Source organism: Gasterosteus aculeatus, chromosome 8, assembly GCF_964276395.1.
Source record: "Gasterosteus aculeatus chromosome 8, fGasAcu3.hap1.1, whole genome shotgun sequence".
In the NCBI taxonomy this organism is placed as follows: domain Eukaryota; kingdom Metazoa; phylum Chordata; class Actinopteri; order Perciformes; family Gasterosteidae; genus Gasterosteus; species Gasterosteus aculeatus.
Window position 1 is genome coordinate 20,378,893 of NC_135695.1, and position 16,560 is coordinate 20,395,452.

Sequence of the window (16,560 nt, forward strand, 5' to 3'; positions counted from 1 at the left end):
TAGCAGACAGTCTGCAGAGGCAGCTTCGAACACCATGCTGATGAGCTGCTTTTAAGCAGCCGAGGCAACGCGCTAATTAGCCGAGCTAACCGACCGCGTCAGCAGGAGTCCGATGGCTCAAATTTGAAATGAACTAAACGCTTCTAATGTGTGCACGTCTGTTCTTTGACAGCATGTCATGTTCTTCTTTCTCAGTCTCCCTCCCTCCCACAATCCTCTTCATTCCACCAGTTCTGCATGTTTTTACATGATCAGTTATCTTGTGTGTGTCTGACCGACAGCCAAAGATAAGTGCAGCGTAAATGCGTCTCAACGTGCTGTTGATTGTAAAAATGAAGGGTGAGGTTTAATGTGATTAAGCCTCCCCAGGGATTGTAGATCTGTCAGGTTTGAAAAAAAAATAAGGCTTTGTTTTGTCGGGACTCCAGAGATTTGGTTATATTATATCATCTTATATAATTGTGTAAATGATCCCATTCCAGATGGATCTCTGCGTCTCTTCCATGACGTTTTGGTTAATAACCAGAATATCGGCGTCTGTAAACGTGATGTGGTTAAAGAAAGCCGGCTAATCCACAACATGAGCTCATTTCTTCTCAACTAGCCGATGTGTTGACCGACCCGTGCTTCTTTCTCCCTCCCGTGTGTGTTCTTCTCCGTGTGTACCTGCAGTACTCCCTCTGCAACGAGCCTCTGATCGAGCTCTCCAACCCCGGAGCCAGCGGCTCCGTCTTCTATCTCACCAGGGACGACGAGTTCATCGTCAAGACCGTGATGCACAAGGAGGCCGAATTCTTACAGAAACTGCTGCCCGGGTACTACATGGTAGGCACAGTGTGTGTGTGTGTGTGTGTGAAGAACAGCTACACATCGGAGTGTCCATGGAATCAAATGAGATCTCAGATATGTTCGTTGACTGAGCCTTGAAGCTACAGTCGGTTGCTTCGCTTCGGGGCGGTCCTGTGAAATCGGGGGGCCTTTCCCTCATTTACAGTTCTTACATCCTTCACACTCTCATTTCAACGCCGCGCTCCCTCTTTAACATTTAACATCAAGGGCTTATTTTTAGATCCCAGCCTTGACGTCCCCTTTCCAATCGGAGCTCTCGGTTTAATCTCCGGGCCGTGCGGTTTGGTGAGGGAGAGCCGGCGTGTTTCCCACGGAGCCGACCGAGCTTGACCTGCACCGACAGCACCACCTCCATGTACGTCCATCCATGGGCCGCCCCGGGCCCTCCGGGTTCACGGCCCCCGGCCTCGCGCATGTTCATGCGCAGACAGCCGTGGCAAAAAAGCCCCCTGCTGGAATTTAGTTTAACCATTAACAGGCTCAGAGCATTTCCCGTGACCCTTTTCCGTCGTTTTGAAACGCTTGGAAGTATTTTTAATGAAAGCAGGGAGATTCAGGCTCACATGCGACGCCTGCAGCAGGTGGACCGAGGGAGAGAGAGAGAGAGAGAGAGAGAGAGAGAGAGAGGCCACAGATGGAATCCAAGCCCACGCCAAGATAAGCAGAGGAGAAACCACACAGAACGCGATGCAGACGGATATCACTTCATACCTCAGCATCAGCGTAGTACGATGGTGCATTATTGTTATTGTAGGCAAGATAAATATTATATAAGAAAAGCTGTTTCATACTCCTCATGAATATAATCCAATTACTCTCATTTCCATATATTTTGTATAAACCCTTTAAGGCTTTATTTTGAAAAGTGGATCCCAATTATTCTTCCACTTTCTCCTCTTAAGCTCAATCTGTGCGGATATGAAGGAATTTACCCTGAAGGGAAATCTCAGTATATTTCTTCTTGTAAATGAAAAGCTTTTGATCTCTGGAAATATTAGTTGTCCCTATAAATTCGTGAATACGAAAGAGATTGTTTTATTTCTGTTTTTCAACCACAAATGGCAAAAATGGCAAAGCTCATGTTTTTGGGAGCAAAACACACGCTCCACATGAGTGTGGCTCCAGTGATGTAACCGACTGCTCCCCCCCTCAGATCCCCTCCCGTCCCATCCCCCCCCCATCCTCCCCTCATCTCCTCTCCCGCTGTGGTGTCTGATCTTCGCTCCCCCCCTCGTTTCCCTCCACGTCTCGTGCCGCCCGTCGTCGTGTTTTTTCCCGCCCTCCCCGGGCTCACGTGTCCGCTGTGCCCCCCCAACGCCAATGGAGCGCGCGTGGCTGAGGGCGGAGGAAGCTCTTTCTCTCCCTCCCTCCCTCTCTCCTCGTGAAGGTCACTCCCCCACATGCGCTCAGCCTTTTTCGCCTTCCGCCTGTTCCCTCTTTCCTTCTGCTCTCGCTGCACGGACGACTCTCTCCTTGTCGCTTCGCCCTCATTTCTCCAACGGAGTGAAATACTCTGACGTGGTGATGGATGGGAGGGTTTTCTACTCCGTAAACGCACGATGCAGCAGGAAAGAAATAGTATTCAACGCTTCTCTAATCCCTTTATAAATGGTTGATATACTTCAAGCATCTATAAACAATATTTAGATGGTTAATACTTTGTTAATGGATTAATCTGGTTCATCTGACTATTTTAGATTTACAAATTATTTGACAAATTATTTGATTAGTATTAACAAATACTTAATACAGTATACAAAATGAAATGTGTGCAACAATAATCTGTTTATAAATAACTGATAAATATATAATTTATTTATAAATTATTGGCTCTTATCAGCTATTATACAATATATATTATTATATATATTATATAATATAATTATTATTATGAAGAAATTATTTTATATTACAAAAAGAAAACAATAACATGAATTATAGCATTATTACATTTGAATCAACATGGCGAATTATCTTTCCATCTATAAGTCCATTAGTGATGCATTTGTCATCAACATAACATCAGCTGTTACCTCGATCGATAATCAATTAAATATCAGAAAACCTCAAATCCAAGATGATGGCCTCAATTTCCACCTGCAGCTTTCTTTTGTCTGATCAACATTCTCACTCATAAATCTTTTAAGCCAACTATTGCACAATAACCTTTTGTCAAACCAGTTGACAAGCTGGGACCAGTATTTAGTTAGTTTGTTAGAATAATTAACGATTTCTCAATTATCAAAGCAGCTGACGGCGATGGAACTGTCATGTCTGTTTGAGCGTGACGCCTCCTTTGTTTCACGGCACAGAGATTGTCTGTTCCCTCTCTGTTACGCAACGCGTCCCGTGAATACTTGTGTGGCGTGTTGCTTATTAAACGTATCATATTACCCAGATCCCACGAAAGGATGGATGATGGCATCGCGTGTGTTGACCGTTGAACAACAAGACACCTTACATGAAAGCAACGCCCCTTTTCTCCTCCTCCTAATAACAGTTCTGCCTTTGCATCCTGCCAAAGCACAGCAGCACAACGCTTTTAAGACCTCCCGCTCTCTGCCATCTCTTCAGAACCTGAATCAGAACCCTCGCACTCTGCTGCCCAAGTTCTTCGGCCTCTACTGCGTCCAGTCGGGCGGGAAGAACATCCGCGTGGTGGTGATGAACAACGTCCTCCCCCGCGTGGTCCGCATGCACCTCAAATACGACCTGAAGGGCTCCACCTACAAGAGGCGAGCCTCCAAGAAGGAGAGGGAGAAGGCCTGGCCCACGTTCAAAGACCTGGACTTCATGCAGGACCTGCAGGACGGACTGATGCTGGACCAGGACACCTACGGCGCGCTGGTCAAGACCCTGCAGAGAGACTGTCTGGTGAGTGGGCCGGGAGGAGGGGATGTGACGGGCCACTCTACCCCCCCCCCCCCCTTGAGTCTGAGAGGGAGAGAGAGGATGTATCCTAGGCAGCAGGAAGGATTAGTGGGGGGAGGAGGGGGGAGGATAAAGTGATGCCATAATGCAGCGTGTCGGAGGGGAGGGTGGATCAAGAGACAGTGAGTGAAAAAGAAAATGGAGGATGAATGAAATGATTAGGTAAAGTGTCCTGGATGAGAGTGAGGAGAGTGATTGGCATCCCTACAGGTGCTGGAGAGCTTTAAGATCATGGACTACAGCCTGCTGCTCGGGGTCCACAACATGGACCAGGCGGAGAGGGAGAGGCAGCTGGAGGGCACGCAGGGCAGCCAGGGCGACAGCGACGAGAAGAGGCCCGTGGCCCAGCAGAAGGCCCTGTACTCCACCGCCATGGAGTCCATCCAGGGCGGGGCCGCCTGCGGGGGGTCCATCGACACCGACGACACGTGAGTTCACCGCCTTCAGACTTTTAGTCATGAGACTTGCAGTGCTTTTGGTATCTACTCTCTCCTTGCTCATTATGTCAACTTCTCCCTTTGAAAGCTTCTTCAAACTCTTCTCGTTAAATCTTTTCAACACAACACGCAAACCGGTACAATTCTTCATTTTCTCAATAAAAACACCTTTCAGTTAAAACAGAAATGTTTGGCCTTTCCTGTTCAACTCTCACAAGTGACAAATCAAAAGTCACTTCTGGTTCGGATAAGCAGTGGTCTCTGTATTCTGGACCTCAGTGGGTGAAGACTTGTGGATCGTTTGGTCACGTGGAGCAGAGCCGCAGTCCACAAAAGTAAACGTTGATTGAAATTCAACCTTCCGTGTAACCGGTCGATAGGGACAAAGACTAAATCTGCACCAAAGACCAAAGAACGTATCGACCAGACGTCCAGAAGGCGTCGGCCTCACAGCGCAGCGGGAAATGGACCCATGCAGGATGTGATGTTTCCTCAACGGGACAATGATTTATCTGCAAAGCTACAGTTCAATCCCTCTCTTTTACACCAAGAGCGGTGCTGGTTTTTATCCAGCCGTCTTACCAGGACTTATACACACCTTTAAAATCCACTGAATGTTTAAATGTTTAATTGGTTGGTTAACTTGTAATAAATAATGGAATTTTGTCCCCAGCTTGAATTCTTGTCCATTAGATGAGCAGCATCCAAATAAACAGACGCCGTGACGTACTTTGCTCTCTCATTTCAGGATGGGCGGCATCCCGGCCGTTAACGGCAAAGGGGAGAGGCTTCTCCTCTACATCGGACTCATCGACATCCTGCAATCCTACAGGTGAGCGTCGCACTGGTCACGTGATCGCGAGGGGCAAATAACCCGAAAGGCCCCTTTTCAGGTTCTCAGCCCACCGTCGCCATCAAAAAGACTAAAACCGCGCTTCCTCTTCTTTCTTTGTTTTTCCGCAGGCTCATCAAGAAACTGGAGCACACGTGGAAAGCTTTGGTTCACGATGGGGTGAGTTTTTAATAGCTCCTCACGTAGAGACGGCCGTCCGGAGGCCGAACCACGAACCACTGTGACGAGCTCACGCTCAACGCGCGGCGCGGCGACTGACGGTTCACGCGGCTTCCGTCTCGACCGGTTTGTTTACCCAGATGCCGTGAACAGCAGCCTCCGGCTTTTTCGTTTTTTTTAATCTTCGTGTCTGTGAGGACTTTTATTAGCTTCGCGTTCAGCAATCCTCCCGTCTGTGTATTTCCAGTCTGCTTCGTCGGTTCGACCTGAACTAGAAGCTCCGTTATTGAAGAAGTCACAGGTCTAGTCAGACGATGTTTGTGTAATAAAGCTTATGACTTTTCAGCCACAGGCAGAGCTACAGGTTACACAGATGTGAATTATTTCCCAACACCTGCCCCTTTATTTATATTTATCATTTACATGAATGACCTCATGTCTCCTTTGTTGCAAAAAACGATCCCTTTGCACATTTTACAAAATGTGCGGCCATCGTGCAGATGTTTTGTTGGATTTTGAGGACGGGCAGCTCGCTGCAGCGTTTCGTACGGCGTGCTGTCCGGGGTCTCAGGAAAGCACGTCCCGTCTCTCCGTCTGCTCGCTGGTTCAGTCATTTGATTCACGCACTGATGTGGTTGGTCTCCCCGTCTCTCTCCCTCAGGACACCGTATCGGTCCACCGGCCGGGCTTCTACGCCGACAGGTTCTTCAAGTTCATGAGCAGCATGGTGTTCAAGAAGAGCTCCTGTGAGTTCAACCTTACCTTAAATAGTCAGCGAGGGCTTTAGGCTCCTTTTTTTTTTGACAGGAAAGTCAAATCCAGAAACAAACCGCCCTTATTAGGCGCTGCTCCGCGTCATGCGAGCCCGGGAAAAACATCCCTTTGACCCCACTGCACTTTTCTTGTTTATATCACCTTTTCACCGATGAGGAGACATTCTTTGTAACGGGCAATGAAGGCAGATGTGAAATCTTTTCTGTCAGCATTTAAACGGTCTAATTACACTGCAGCAAACGCATTGTGGGAATGTTCCGGAGCGTGTCGCCGCTCCCCCACACAGTCGCTGCTACACTGCAGGGGTGTTTGGATTTTTAGATCAAAATACACGCAAGTGGTTTTCACAGAAAAGACGAAAACGAAGCCAAACTCAGATCAGTTTTTTTTAATAACGGCTAATCATCTTTTACTCACGCTAACGTCCCTCTCGTCCCTCTCGTCCCTCTCGTCCCTCAGCTCTGAAGTCGTCTCCGTCCAAGAAGGGCCGCGTGTCGTTGTCGGTGCCCAAGTGCGCCGGTCCCGGGGCGGCCTGGTCCGCCAGCCAGCTGCCCTCCGAGAGAGACGAGAACATCTACGACCTGCGGGGGGCGCGCAGCTTCCCCACGCTGGAGGACGAGGGTGAGCGGAACCCCCCCCCCCTCCACCTCCACCTCCACCCCCACTCACCCTCACCCTCACCCCAGTTAGGAGGGACACATTGACATAGACAGCACTGCAGGAGCAAAACAGAGAGTGCAGCCGATATGACACAACAATATTAGTGTTTCTCTCTCTCTCTCTCTCTTCTCCAGGGCGACCGGATCTTCCGTGCACCCCTCCGTCGTTTGAAGAGGCCACCACAGCGTCGATTGCCACCACCCTTTCCTCCACCACCTCTCTCTCCATCCCCGAGAGATCCCCCTCCGACAGCGCCGAGAACCCCCGCTACAGGTGCTCACACACACACACACACACACACACACGTACGCTTTGAAGCAAGACGCTTTATTTCCTTTTTTCTCTTCCATTTCGTTTTGATGTGTCTCGTTTCCACACTAGCGAATCGTACTTTTGTTGAATTGATCCAACTAAACTTGCTCGCTCACTGTGAGTTTTAGGGGACGCAGCATCACGCTGCATGTCGGCCACTATGACACATGTGTCCTCTGTCCCCAGGAGACACACCCAGTCTCTCACCCACGACGGGAGGTGAGTGCGTGAATGCTGAATGCTGCTTTCTCTGTGCGTATGAGAAGGCGCCGTTCTTCTGGTCGCTTGGACGTGGCCTTAGTTTGTTTTTCCACGTGTGCGTCATTTCCTGTGTGGCTGTTATGTTTTGTGTTTGTTTGGACCCCACCTCGCCCCCCGGGAGGGGGAGTAGCGTGAAGCCAGCTGAGGGATATGAGGAAGGAAGTGGCCAAATATGGAAATGAAGTAGACAGCAAGAAATCACTTTACCGTTCTCGGCTTAACTCCCCAGCAGCTGTGTCAGTTTAAATGTACACGATGCCATAGAATCACTTCAGACATTCACTCCTCTCTTTATTTACCTTTAAAAAAACAGTGTGGCTGGTCCACCTGTGCCTTGTTCGGGTTATTAACTGTGTTATTCTATGACTTTATGGTGCTTTATAGGCGTATAAATGATTATCCCTCGTATGGTCACATTGTTTATTTGTGTTTTCTCTTCTTAAGCACTTTGGGGAACTTGTTAGTTTTCAACAAAGCTACAGAGAGCTTCTTTGAAGACAGTGTGGACGAGTGAAACGCATCTGTTCCATTAGAAAGGGCCCATAAGACAAAGGGGAATCGGTGAATAAAGCGTAGTTAAACGGATATTGATCTCTGATATTGATCACACGCCGAGAAGTGCATCACATTGCTTCTGCCTGTTCCTCCACGCTGACTGTCTGTCTGTGATCAGGACCCAGGAGGAGCTGCGCGTCCGCGAGGAGGACCAGCAGACCATCCGGGTCGAGGTGGAGTTGAAGAGACACGACAGCGAGCCCACCTTCTCCGTTCCTCAGCCTCCATCCGAAACCAGGTACGCCAGCAAGGACCCCAGCAGGCTGGACAGGTGGACAGTCCATCACAGTCCGTCCCTGGCAATGGACAGAGATTTGTATTATGGGTCAAATATAAGCCAGGTTTTTATCAATAAGAGTTCAGGAAATACAAAAAGACAAAATCTCTAGTCCTGTTGCATTGATATTTTGTATTTGTTATTTGTTTTGTTTTTTTAACTGTTTTCCAGTGTATTCAAATTCAAAAACATCTGTCTTGCAGCGTGTCACCTTCAAACGCATCAACTCTCCAAAATGTAAAGATGATGTCCATATACACCAGATAGACCATGAGTTTAACCACGACACACACGCGCGCGCGTCCTTTCACCGCAACCATGGCGACAGGAGTCAGCCCTTCATACGCTGTGACCTGCGACCCCGATACAGGATGGATGAGCCCCTCGTGGCCTCCATCTCCGATATGTCACAGTGTCTCACCTGGGCTCAGCCTGCTGTCAGATGAGCACATCCCACCCGTCTCATACGCGCGTACACACACGCACACACACACACACACACGGGCGAGTTCTTAGCGTACTGCAGACTCTAGAGACCCTTGTTATGGTGATATGAATGCCGCAGACATCTGCTCTATGAAGTTGTGAGAAAGTGCACACATGCGTGTGCATCTTGTGTGTGTGTGTGTGTGTGTGTGTGTGTGTGTGTGTGTGTGTGTGTGTGTGTAGGAGCAGTGCGTGTTCTTTTATGGGGGGACCAGTGGAAGTGGGGCAGTGGGGCAGGAAGCCTCGAGCCCTGCGGCTGCTCCTACAAAGCTGGGTGACGTGATGAACATTCTAACCTGCTTTCTAATTAAAGTTCACCGTTTTTTGTCACTTTAGCTCTTATTAAAAGATGCAAAATTAGCACGCGAGGAAGAAAAACAGCAGGTGCCCAAGAAGGATGTTTTCAATCAAACGGCAAATGCTATCAACTAACCGAGCGGTGGGGCGCTTTAAAGATGTCGTTGCTGCAGGGAATCATGGGACCAGGTCCGGGTTACCCGAACGAAGGAACCATCGAAGCACTTCTCCTTTCGCATTCATTCATTCGACAAGTTGGCACAAGGCTGCCGCTGAATAATTGATTTCCCTCCGACGGGAACGTTCCTGACCAGAAAAGAGCATCCGATAAACGCTGTAAGCCGCCATTAAATAAGCTACACTCGGACAGATGGAAACACGGCAGCGGGGATCACATTCATTCCGGGGTGAGGTCAGTGAGGATCAAGTGAATAATTGGGTCTGATGCTGAGAAGGCAGATGGCCCAGGGGGGGGGTCTTGAAGCGAGGCGGGGGGGGGATTAACTATCTGACCCTCCGGAGCTGCCTCGAACTCACCTGCAGCCGAAGAACCGGTTGGATTGACGTGAGGAGAGAGACAGGAAGGGTAACGTGTGAATAAAGACCGGAGGAGGGGGAGGAAGGCGTCATGTACACACCCCCCTCCCACACACACACACACACACACACAGCACAATGCTTCTATTGGCTTCTCCTCTGGCGGAGCTTAGCTCAGGAGCTGAGGAAGCGGTGTGTACGCGGCTAAATCGTTTCTAATGGCCGATGATCCGGGAACAACAAAGGATCGCAGCATCACACCGCCGGCCGATCTCTGAGCCTAAGCAGCTAAACCGCACACACACACTCCTGTTCCTCTGCCCTGCTGCAGCAAAGTGGCTTATGGCAAGTGACCCAATTAATGGCTCTCAGTCTTGGCAACTGCTGTGTGTGTGTGTGTGTGTGTGCGTGCGTGTGTGAACGACTGTTTCTCTGCACCAGACACAAGGTTAAGATAACACATGAAGGGAAATGTACGAATCAACAGTCACCATGGCAACATGTTACTAACACTGTTTTCCCTGCACGGGCGCATTTATGTGGGTAACCATCTCGTTTCGTCCCTGCAGTGACGTGCAGGGCGGAGCCGGAGCAGAGGAGGCCGCCGCCGCCGCCGCCGCCCCCCCAGCAGCAGCACCGCCCTCCTCCTCTTCGTCTGCGCCCGAAGCGGCCTCCTCCTCCGGGGGGGGCGGCGAAGCCCCGTGCAGTCCCAAGGTGGGGGCCGCGGTGGAGGCGGACAGGGCCAGCCAGGTGTCCGGCTCGGGCTGCACCAGCCAGGCTTCAGTGGACGACGAGGACGACGTGCCAATCACAGACATCTACTTTGTGAGTGAAACTTTCTCCTAAAAGACCCAAATAAGACACCTGGGAGCGAGTTCTACCGGTTTAACTACGCCACCAAAGCGCCTGTCGTTTCTGAGCAATGCGTGCTGTTTTGAGGGTGAAGTCCGGAGATGAGCTGTTTGATCTCTGCAGAGGCGCTGACAGCAGGACCGCAGGGGAGGGACGACTGGCTGGTACGGGAATGACAGTGTGTGCGGTTACTGCTTGCAGTGTGGCGCGTTCACATGTATGAAAGGAATAGTTCGACATTTTGGGGAAGAGCGCATTAAGGGGAGAAGTGAACGCCTCACAAATAAAACGCGTTCGAGGGGCTGAGGCCCAGGCTAGCTGATTCCCCCTGTTTCCAGTCTTTATGCTAAGCTAAGCTAACAGCCCTGCTGGCTGTAGCGACATATTCAGCAATCCAACCCACAGCGTGACAGCGGATAAGCGCATTTCCCCAAATGTGTAACTATCTTGTTGGACGTGTGTTGCATTGTGTTGCATTGTGTTGCAGTGTGTTGCAGTGTGTTGCTGTGTGTTGCATTGTGTTGCATTGTGTTGCAGTGTGTTGCAGTGTGTTGCAGTGTGCGAGTGTTTACGCAGTGAAACCGGATGCCAACGTCGCTCTGGAAATTAGTCACTTCTTGTTCCCTCATCCAAAAGGCCGTTGTTGTTGTTTTTTTTAAACATTGTAGTACAATGTTGTATGTAAACGTTCTTTTTCTGCCGCTCTGCATTCACTCTTCACAAAACAAGTCGTGTTCCTTTGTGAAGACCATCTCGCTCCACTCTGTAAGTATCACAAAGGACCAACCACCACACAGCGCCGTGCTGGCTGTGAAGGAGCGCCAGGTGGAGGATGGGCAGCGACGCCGACGGGCAAAGTGACGGGTTGAAAGCGTTCACGCCCGGGCCCGGGTGTCCCCTGTCTGGAATCAAACACCCTCTAATGTGGCACGAGAAATCCTAATGGCCACGTTAGCCAATTATTTAACAGCGCTCTCGTCTGACCGGCTCGGCGCCACAGAGCGGACTCTGTCTCTACCGTGGCAAAGAAACGGAGAACGTTGCTCCTTTAATCACTCAGCCGGTCAATTAATTAACTAACAAAAAGGTACAATATCAATACTAGATTGTATAAACGTGAACCTTCTTTCTCAATAAATATAAATTGATAATTATAGGATCGCTGTAATGACCACGGCCTTAAAGTCTCATATCAGCCGATGTCTCTGCATCTTCACTTCATCTCCATCGTCATCCTCACAGCTTCTCATATGCTGCTGGAGTTGGAGTAGTTTAACTAACAGGAACCCTTATTCATAATTGCTGCTGGTGTGTTTATTTAATGTGTCTAAAGGACTATTACAAGCACACATGGGCCTCGTTTTCTCTTCTTTTAGAGAGGGGAAAAAGAAATCCGATTTCAATTCTTGTTTCGTCCAATAACTTTATTTTAATACATAAAACCGTCATTCACAGACGGACAGCAGAACCATCCATCTGCTGTGAAAGGATGGGGAAGCAAAGTACTTTATTCAAAAAGGATCAGAGAACGCGTCTAAAGGAGAGACGGCGCCGCGTGTGATCATGCAGCTCCCCCTCAGGTCAAAGGTCACTGAGCTGTGGGACTGCAGTGATTGCTGCAGACACAGAGGCACACGGGTGTGTGTGTGTGCGTGTGGTTGTGACCCGTGACTTAAGTTATTCATCCGCCATCGTCGGTCACATTCCCGCTCTGCTCTCCTTCGCTTTTCTCTCTTCTACTCATCTTCACTCCCTCCACCTCCACCCGTTTCACCCCCACCTCTTAAATCCATGTCACCTTCCCACGGCTCCATCCGCCACCCCTCGCTCTTTCTCTGCCTTTTGTTGTTGTTGTTGTTGTTGTTGTGGCCCTCGGTCCGGCGATTGTTGCGGTGAGACGCCAGCGACTTCTTCATGGATCCGTCACCTGACTCGTCCGGTGTGACTCCGCCGGGTTCCACGCACACACAGCCATCTTTTCCATTTTCACCTCAGCGGGCATTTGTTTGTTTTTCACGCCTTTCACTCTCCGCATCACTTTTCTTGTGTCGCCCCGTGCCGTTGTCGTCAGTTTCCTGATGGGAGGACCTGGGTGGTCTCTCCTTTCCGACTGAGGAGGAAATGCCAGTCCGGTGGGCCAGTAAGTGAGCTCCGTGGTGCTAGTTTCTCCCCAGTAGACTAGAACAGTCCCCGAGTACAACGCCGTGGGTTTGATGATGATGTGTTTGACACAACCACCAAAAAAAAACATACCTGCTCTGGTCAACCAAAAGCATCTTATTGGACCGTCGGGTATTATTGTTTTCATCGCTCACTGACAGCCTCCCTTATAGCGTGTTAGCTCCAACGTGCTACGCCCCGAGTGAGTGTGTGAGTGAGTGTGTGTGTGTGTGTGTGTGTGAGAGGGACATCAAGCCAACATACCTTGCTGCAGCTGCTTCCACTCTCTTAAAGGGCCGGTACACACTCCGTAGGGAGCGAGGAGGGAACCTGAGGAAGCTTCTCTACGCTTCGCTCTCTTCTCTCTCTGACCGAGGATGCTCTCTGTGTCTGTCCCGGCATCCTGGCTCCCCTCCCCCCTCCTCCCCCCTCACCCTCTCCCGTCTGGCCGATGCATCAACTCATCCCTCGCTCTGCACACCTTCGCTCTGCTTCCCAGGATCCAGTCCAGATTGTGTGTGTGGAGGGGGGGGGGGGGGGGACTTTCAACAGCACTTTCTTTGTACCGCTACAACCTGTTATTTTCCTAAATTTTTCATCTCTGTGTTCCAACTCTGCTAACCGCCCAAAAGGATTAAATGCATCCTTTTACACTGTCTTAACATTTTTACACTTTCCGATGTCTCTCGGCAACATTTCCTCCTATATGCATCCCTAATTTTCATTTCCTGTCTTGTCTTTTTCTCCCCCCTCTTCCCCTGTCTGTCTCCTGCCTGCCCCTGCTGCTTGTCTCTGTCCCTTTGGCCTGTCCTCTGTCCCTCTGGCCCCCTCTGCTGTGGTGGGCGTGTAAAAACAGCCTCAAGACGACAGCACCTGGGTGTACTCTCCGCTACACTATGGCTCAGAGTCTAAGGCCCCGGCAGACGGGGATTGGGAGAGAGAGACAGTAAGTGAGAAGCTTCCGACTGCAGTGGAAAGTACAGGGGGAGAAAGATGGACCGAAGGGATCAGCTGTTACTCGACGGGAGACGTTGGGGGGGGACGGGGGGGATAATTCTTTCTCAGGGCCCAGAAAACATAAACTCAAGAGAGTGTGAGTTTGCAGTGCATCCAGTACCCCCCCACCCCCCATCCCCCACACCATGCATTACTACATTCATCCCTCACCCATGGGTGGGATTCATTCCTCGTTCTCTGGGGATCAATAAAAGATAAAATATATATATATATACATCTAAATACGATTTAAACAGTGAAAATGTCTCATGTTGTTCATGATAAAGGGAATGTGCTGTTAAAACATATAAATGATTCTATTCTGGAAAAGTCCAATTAGGAACTGTATCTGATCCAGGAGAATAAAAATAGTCCACATTAAATGTCTTTTCTCGCGGCGTTAGTTAATCCAAGATGTTCCGCTGAAGGTGTTGTTTGATGTGTGAACATCCGCACCGTCCCCGCTTTTCTGTGGCTCGTGTTTCATCAGCAAGTACCGCGTGAGAGCGGATGATTGATGGGGGAGGGGGGTGAGAAAGGTGAGCTCTGCTGTGTGCTCTCTGCCTAACGCACCGCCTCTGTCTGTCTCCATCAGTAAACCCCCGACCTCCGGCCGAGAGGAGCCAACGTCTCAGGGGAGAGGACGGACCCCCGGACCTCAGCGCCTAGCGGCAGGACCCCTGTCTGGAGCGGGACTTTAAACACACAGAAACTGAACACCGGGGGAGGGGGAGGTGGGGAGGGGGGAGGAGGGGGGGGGGGGGGGGCGCTAGGGTTCCCAGAGAGGAGAGGAATAAGAAGAAGAAGAAGAAGAAGAAGAAAACAAATCCTCACGGTGATGAGCTTATTTCCGACCATCCCTGCCTTTCACCCTTTGAGAAGATGAAAATTATATCCGTGTAATAATGGCGTGTTTCTGCGTATGTATGTGTGACAGGCGGCGGCGCGTGCTCGGCTGTGGTCTTATGTGTTTGACGTACCGCGTGGAAGACCGTTTACCCTCCACGGGACCATGAAAAGAGTCCCGGTAAATCGGCCCTTTGATTCAGTGTTGTGCGCCGTTAAGGCGCGAAGGGGGCGAACGTGCAAACGGATCAAAATTATTTCTAGTTCAAATCAGTTAGTTGTTCGGATCAGTACGGTGGAACACAACTACACAGCAGGCAGCAATTCTAAAAACAAAACAATGGTACCGCTACGCACTAAAACAAACTACGTCAAGAAACCCAGATAGAAAAGTTATTACACGACTAACTGAATTATGTCAATATCCCAAATACGTCCACGTGTCCACGTGTAGATTTGAGTGTGCTGGGGGGGTCGGAGGGCTCTTCTTGTGCTCATAGAACTGGAGTTACAATGATAACCGCCGTCTGGCCAATCAGAACGTGTGAATATATACGGTTTAGTTCCTAGAGGAATGAGTAAAACGTGAATATATACAGTTGTTTCATTGATCATTTATTATTTATATCAATTTGTTTTGCAACATGCTTTTTATTTCTGAGCTTTTTCTTCTTTTTTTTTTACTTTACTTTATTTTATTTATTTGTCTGTTTGCATTTTATTAAAAATCTTTGTTTTCTGCGACTTTTTCATTCTGAAATGCTTGAATGTTTCTTTTTTTCTATTTGCCTCCAAAGAACTCATTTTTTCCATCTTTTTTTTTTATGAGTCAATCCCAGTTGTTTTTTTTTAAACTTTCTTGTGTAAAGCCAGTGTTACTTCTCTGTCGTCGGCGTGGAAACGGCTCTGACCTTCACAACAAGGAGGCAACACTGCGTCTTTACATTGTGACCTTCACATCATTGCAACGTCTTCCAGCGTTGCCATTCTCCTCGGACGGAAGCAGACAAATCATTTGTATTTTCAGCCGGTAACGGATCCGTCGACTGGACATTTCAACAACGCTCGTAGATGTTAGAGCATCCCGTCGTGGTATTTGACGTCGTACCTGCTGCCCTGTATCTTTGAATGGACACGCGGTGCGTTGCCGTGACAACGCAGCAGTTTGTGAACCGGGGTTTGAATGTTGTCTGCACTCATGGAGAGGAGCTGAAGGGGATCTGTAGTGACACGCTGGTGTTTAGGGATTGTTTTTCCTTTCTTTTTTTATGTTCATCCTGTGTGTGTTTACCCTGGTGTGTGTGTGTGTGTGTGTGTGTTGGTGCAGTCGATCACAGTCATTGTAGAGTCCGTGTTTACCGTCGTCTCTCCGTGGCAGAACATCCTAAGCTAAAGTTCAACGAACCGGTTTGTCGATTAAACTTTAGAAAGTATTTTCCGTCGGTTTCATTCTCTGTGTGCTTGTGCGTGAGGAAGGACGCATTGTCAAAAATAAAAAATTAACACAAAAAGAAGATCGTTCCCATGACGTGCAGTGGCCAGTTTGTAATGAGTTTGCTGTTGTTCATCACATGGAGACCATAGCAGCAATATTTGTACAGTCAAGCTTTCATGTTTATTTTCATTGCCTTATTGACATTTTACGTGTAGATTATATATATAAATATATATATATAATATATATAAATATATATAATGTTACTTTTTTTCACTCGTTGTTGTAGCCTATATTTTTCTTTCTCATAGTTGTGCTCCTGAGAATGTGTACATAAACGTATAAATACATATATAAAAGATATACAAATATATTTTCCATTTGAATCGGAGAATATTATTTTTATTTGGTTTTATTTTTGCTGCTGGTGAAGAAATGACTGCGATCGACATGACTTACTGTTCCATATTCCTCAGTGTACGTATTGAGATGCAGCTGCTGTATCTTTATGGTGGATAAAGCACAGCTGCTCTTATTAACATATCCAGCATTGAACGATTTGTGGGTTTTACTGTACATGAAAATCAGGAAGGTTTCTTCCAGCTGTGTTGTGTCCGTGTTTTCAAATCGCTGTGTGCCCTCATACGATAAGGAGAGTCCTTTACAGAGAATTAGCATGATTTCAAAAATGAATATGCATATCAGAAATGTGTATTTATGTATATCTGTGTATACTCATCTATTTATACGTGAGGACAAATAGATGACTATGTGTGTGTGTGTTTGGACCCAATCAGAATGAATACAAAATAAAGCAGTTCTATGAATTGTTGTTCATGAAGACAATGTTCTATAATATTTTTTATTGAGTCCTTGTTGAAAT

The 16,560-nt window shown here is 48.4% G+C and overlaps 1 protein-coding gene and 1 long non-coding RNA gene across 4 annotated transcripts in view; one reads left to right on the forward strand and one right to left on the reverse strand.

The window, feature by feature from the left end:
• Positions 1 to 16,528, forward strand: part of pip5k1ca (phosphatidylinositol-4-phosphate 5-kinase, type I, gamma a) — a 30,417-nt gene extending 13,889 nt beyond the window's left edge. Inside the window, exons 6-18 of one of the 3 annotated variants that reach the window (XM_040183602.2) lie at positions 673 to 825; positions 3,424 to 3,723; positions 3,991 to 4,208; positions 4,966 to 5,049; positions 5,181 to 5,229; positions 5,891 to 5,975; positions 6,463 to 6,624; positions 6,798 to 6,936; positions 7,162 to 7,194; positions 7,910 to 8,029; positions 9,958 to 10,213; positions 13,257 to 13,346; positions 13,992 to 16,528. In XM_040183602.2, the coding sequence (XP_040039536.2) occupies positions 673 to 825; positions 3,424 to 3,723; positions 3,991 to 4,208; positions 4,966 to 5,049; positions 5,181 to 5,229; positions 5,891 to 5,975; positions 6,463 to 6,624; positions 6,798 to 6,936; positions 7,162 to 7,194; positions 7,910 to 8,029; positions 9,958 to 10,213; positions 13,257 to 13,346; positions 13,992 to 13,994 (1,692 nt within the window). In that variant the 3' untranslated portion in view covers positions 13,995 to 16,528. Of the gene's footprint in view, positions 1 to 672; positions 826 to 3,423; positions 3,724 to 3,990; positions 4,209 to 4,965; positions 5,050 to 5,180; positions 5,230 to 5,890; positions 5,976 to 6,462; positions 6,625 to 6,797; positions 6,937 to 7,161; positions 7,195 to 7,909; positions 8,030 to 9,957; positions 10,214 to 10,363; positions 10,405 to 13,256; positions 13,347 to 13,991 lie in introns of all 3 variants that reach the window. The other 2 variants (XM_078108658.1, XM_078108659.1) reach the window with 2 other exon arrangements.
• Positions 6,975 to 12,875, reverse strand: LOC144411488 (uncharacterized). Its single transcript, XR_013468676.1, has 2 exons — positions 12,665 to 12,875; positions 6,975 to 8,087 (listed from the first exon to the last, which is right to left on the reverse strand). It is a non-coding gene; the product is annotated as an uncharacterized LOC144411488 (long non-coding RNA).
• Positions 16,529 to 16,560: the final 32 nt, after the last annotated feature.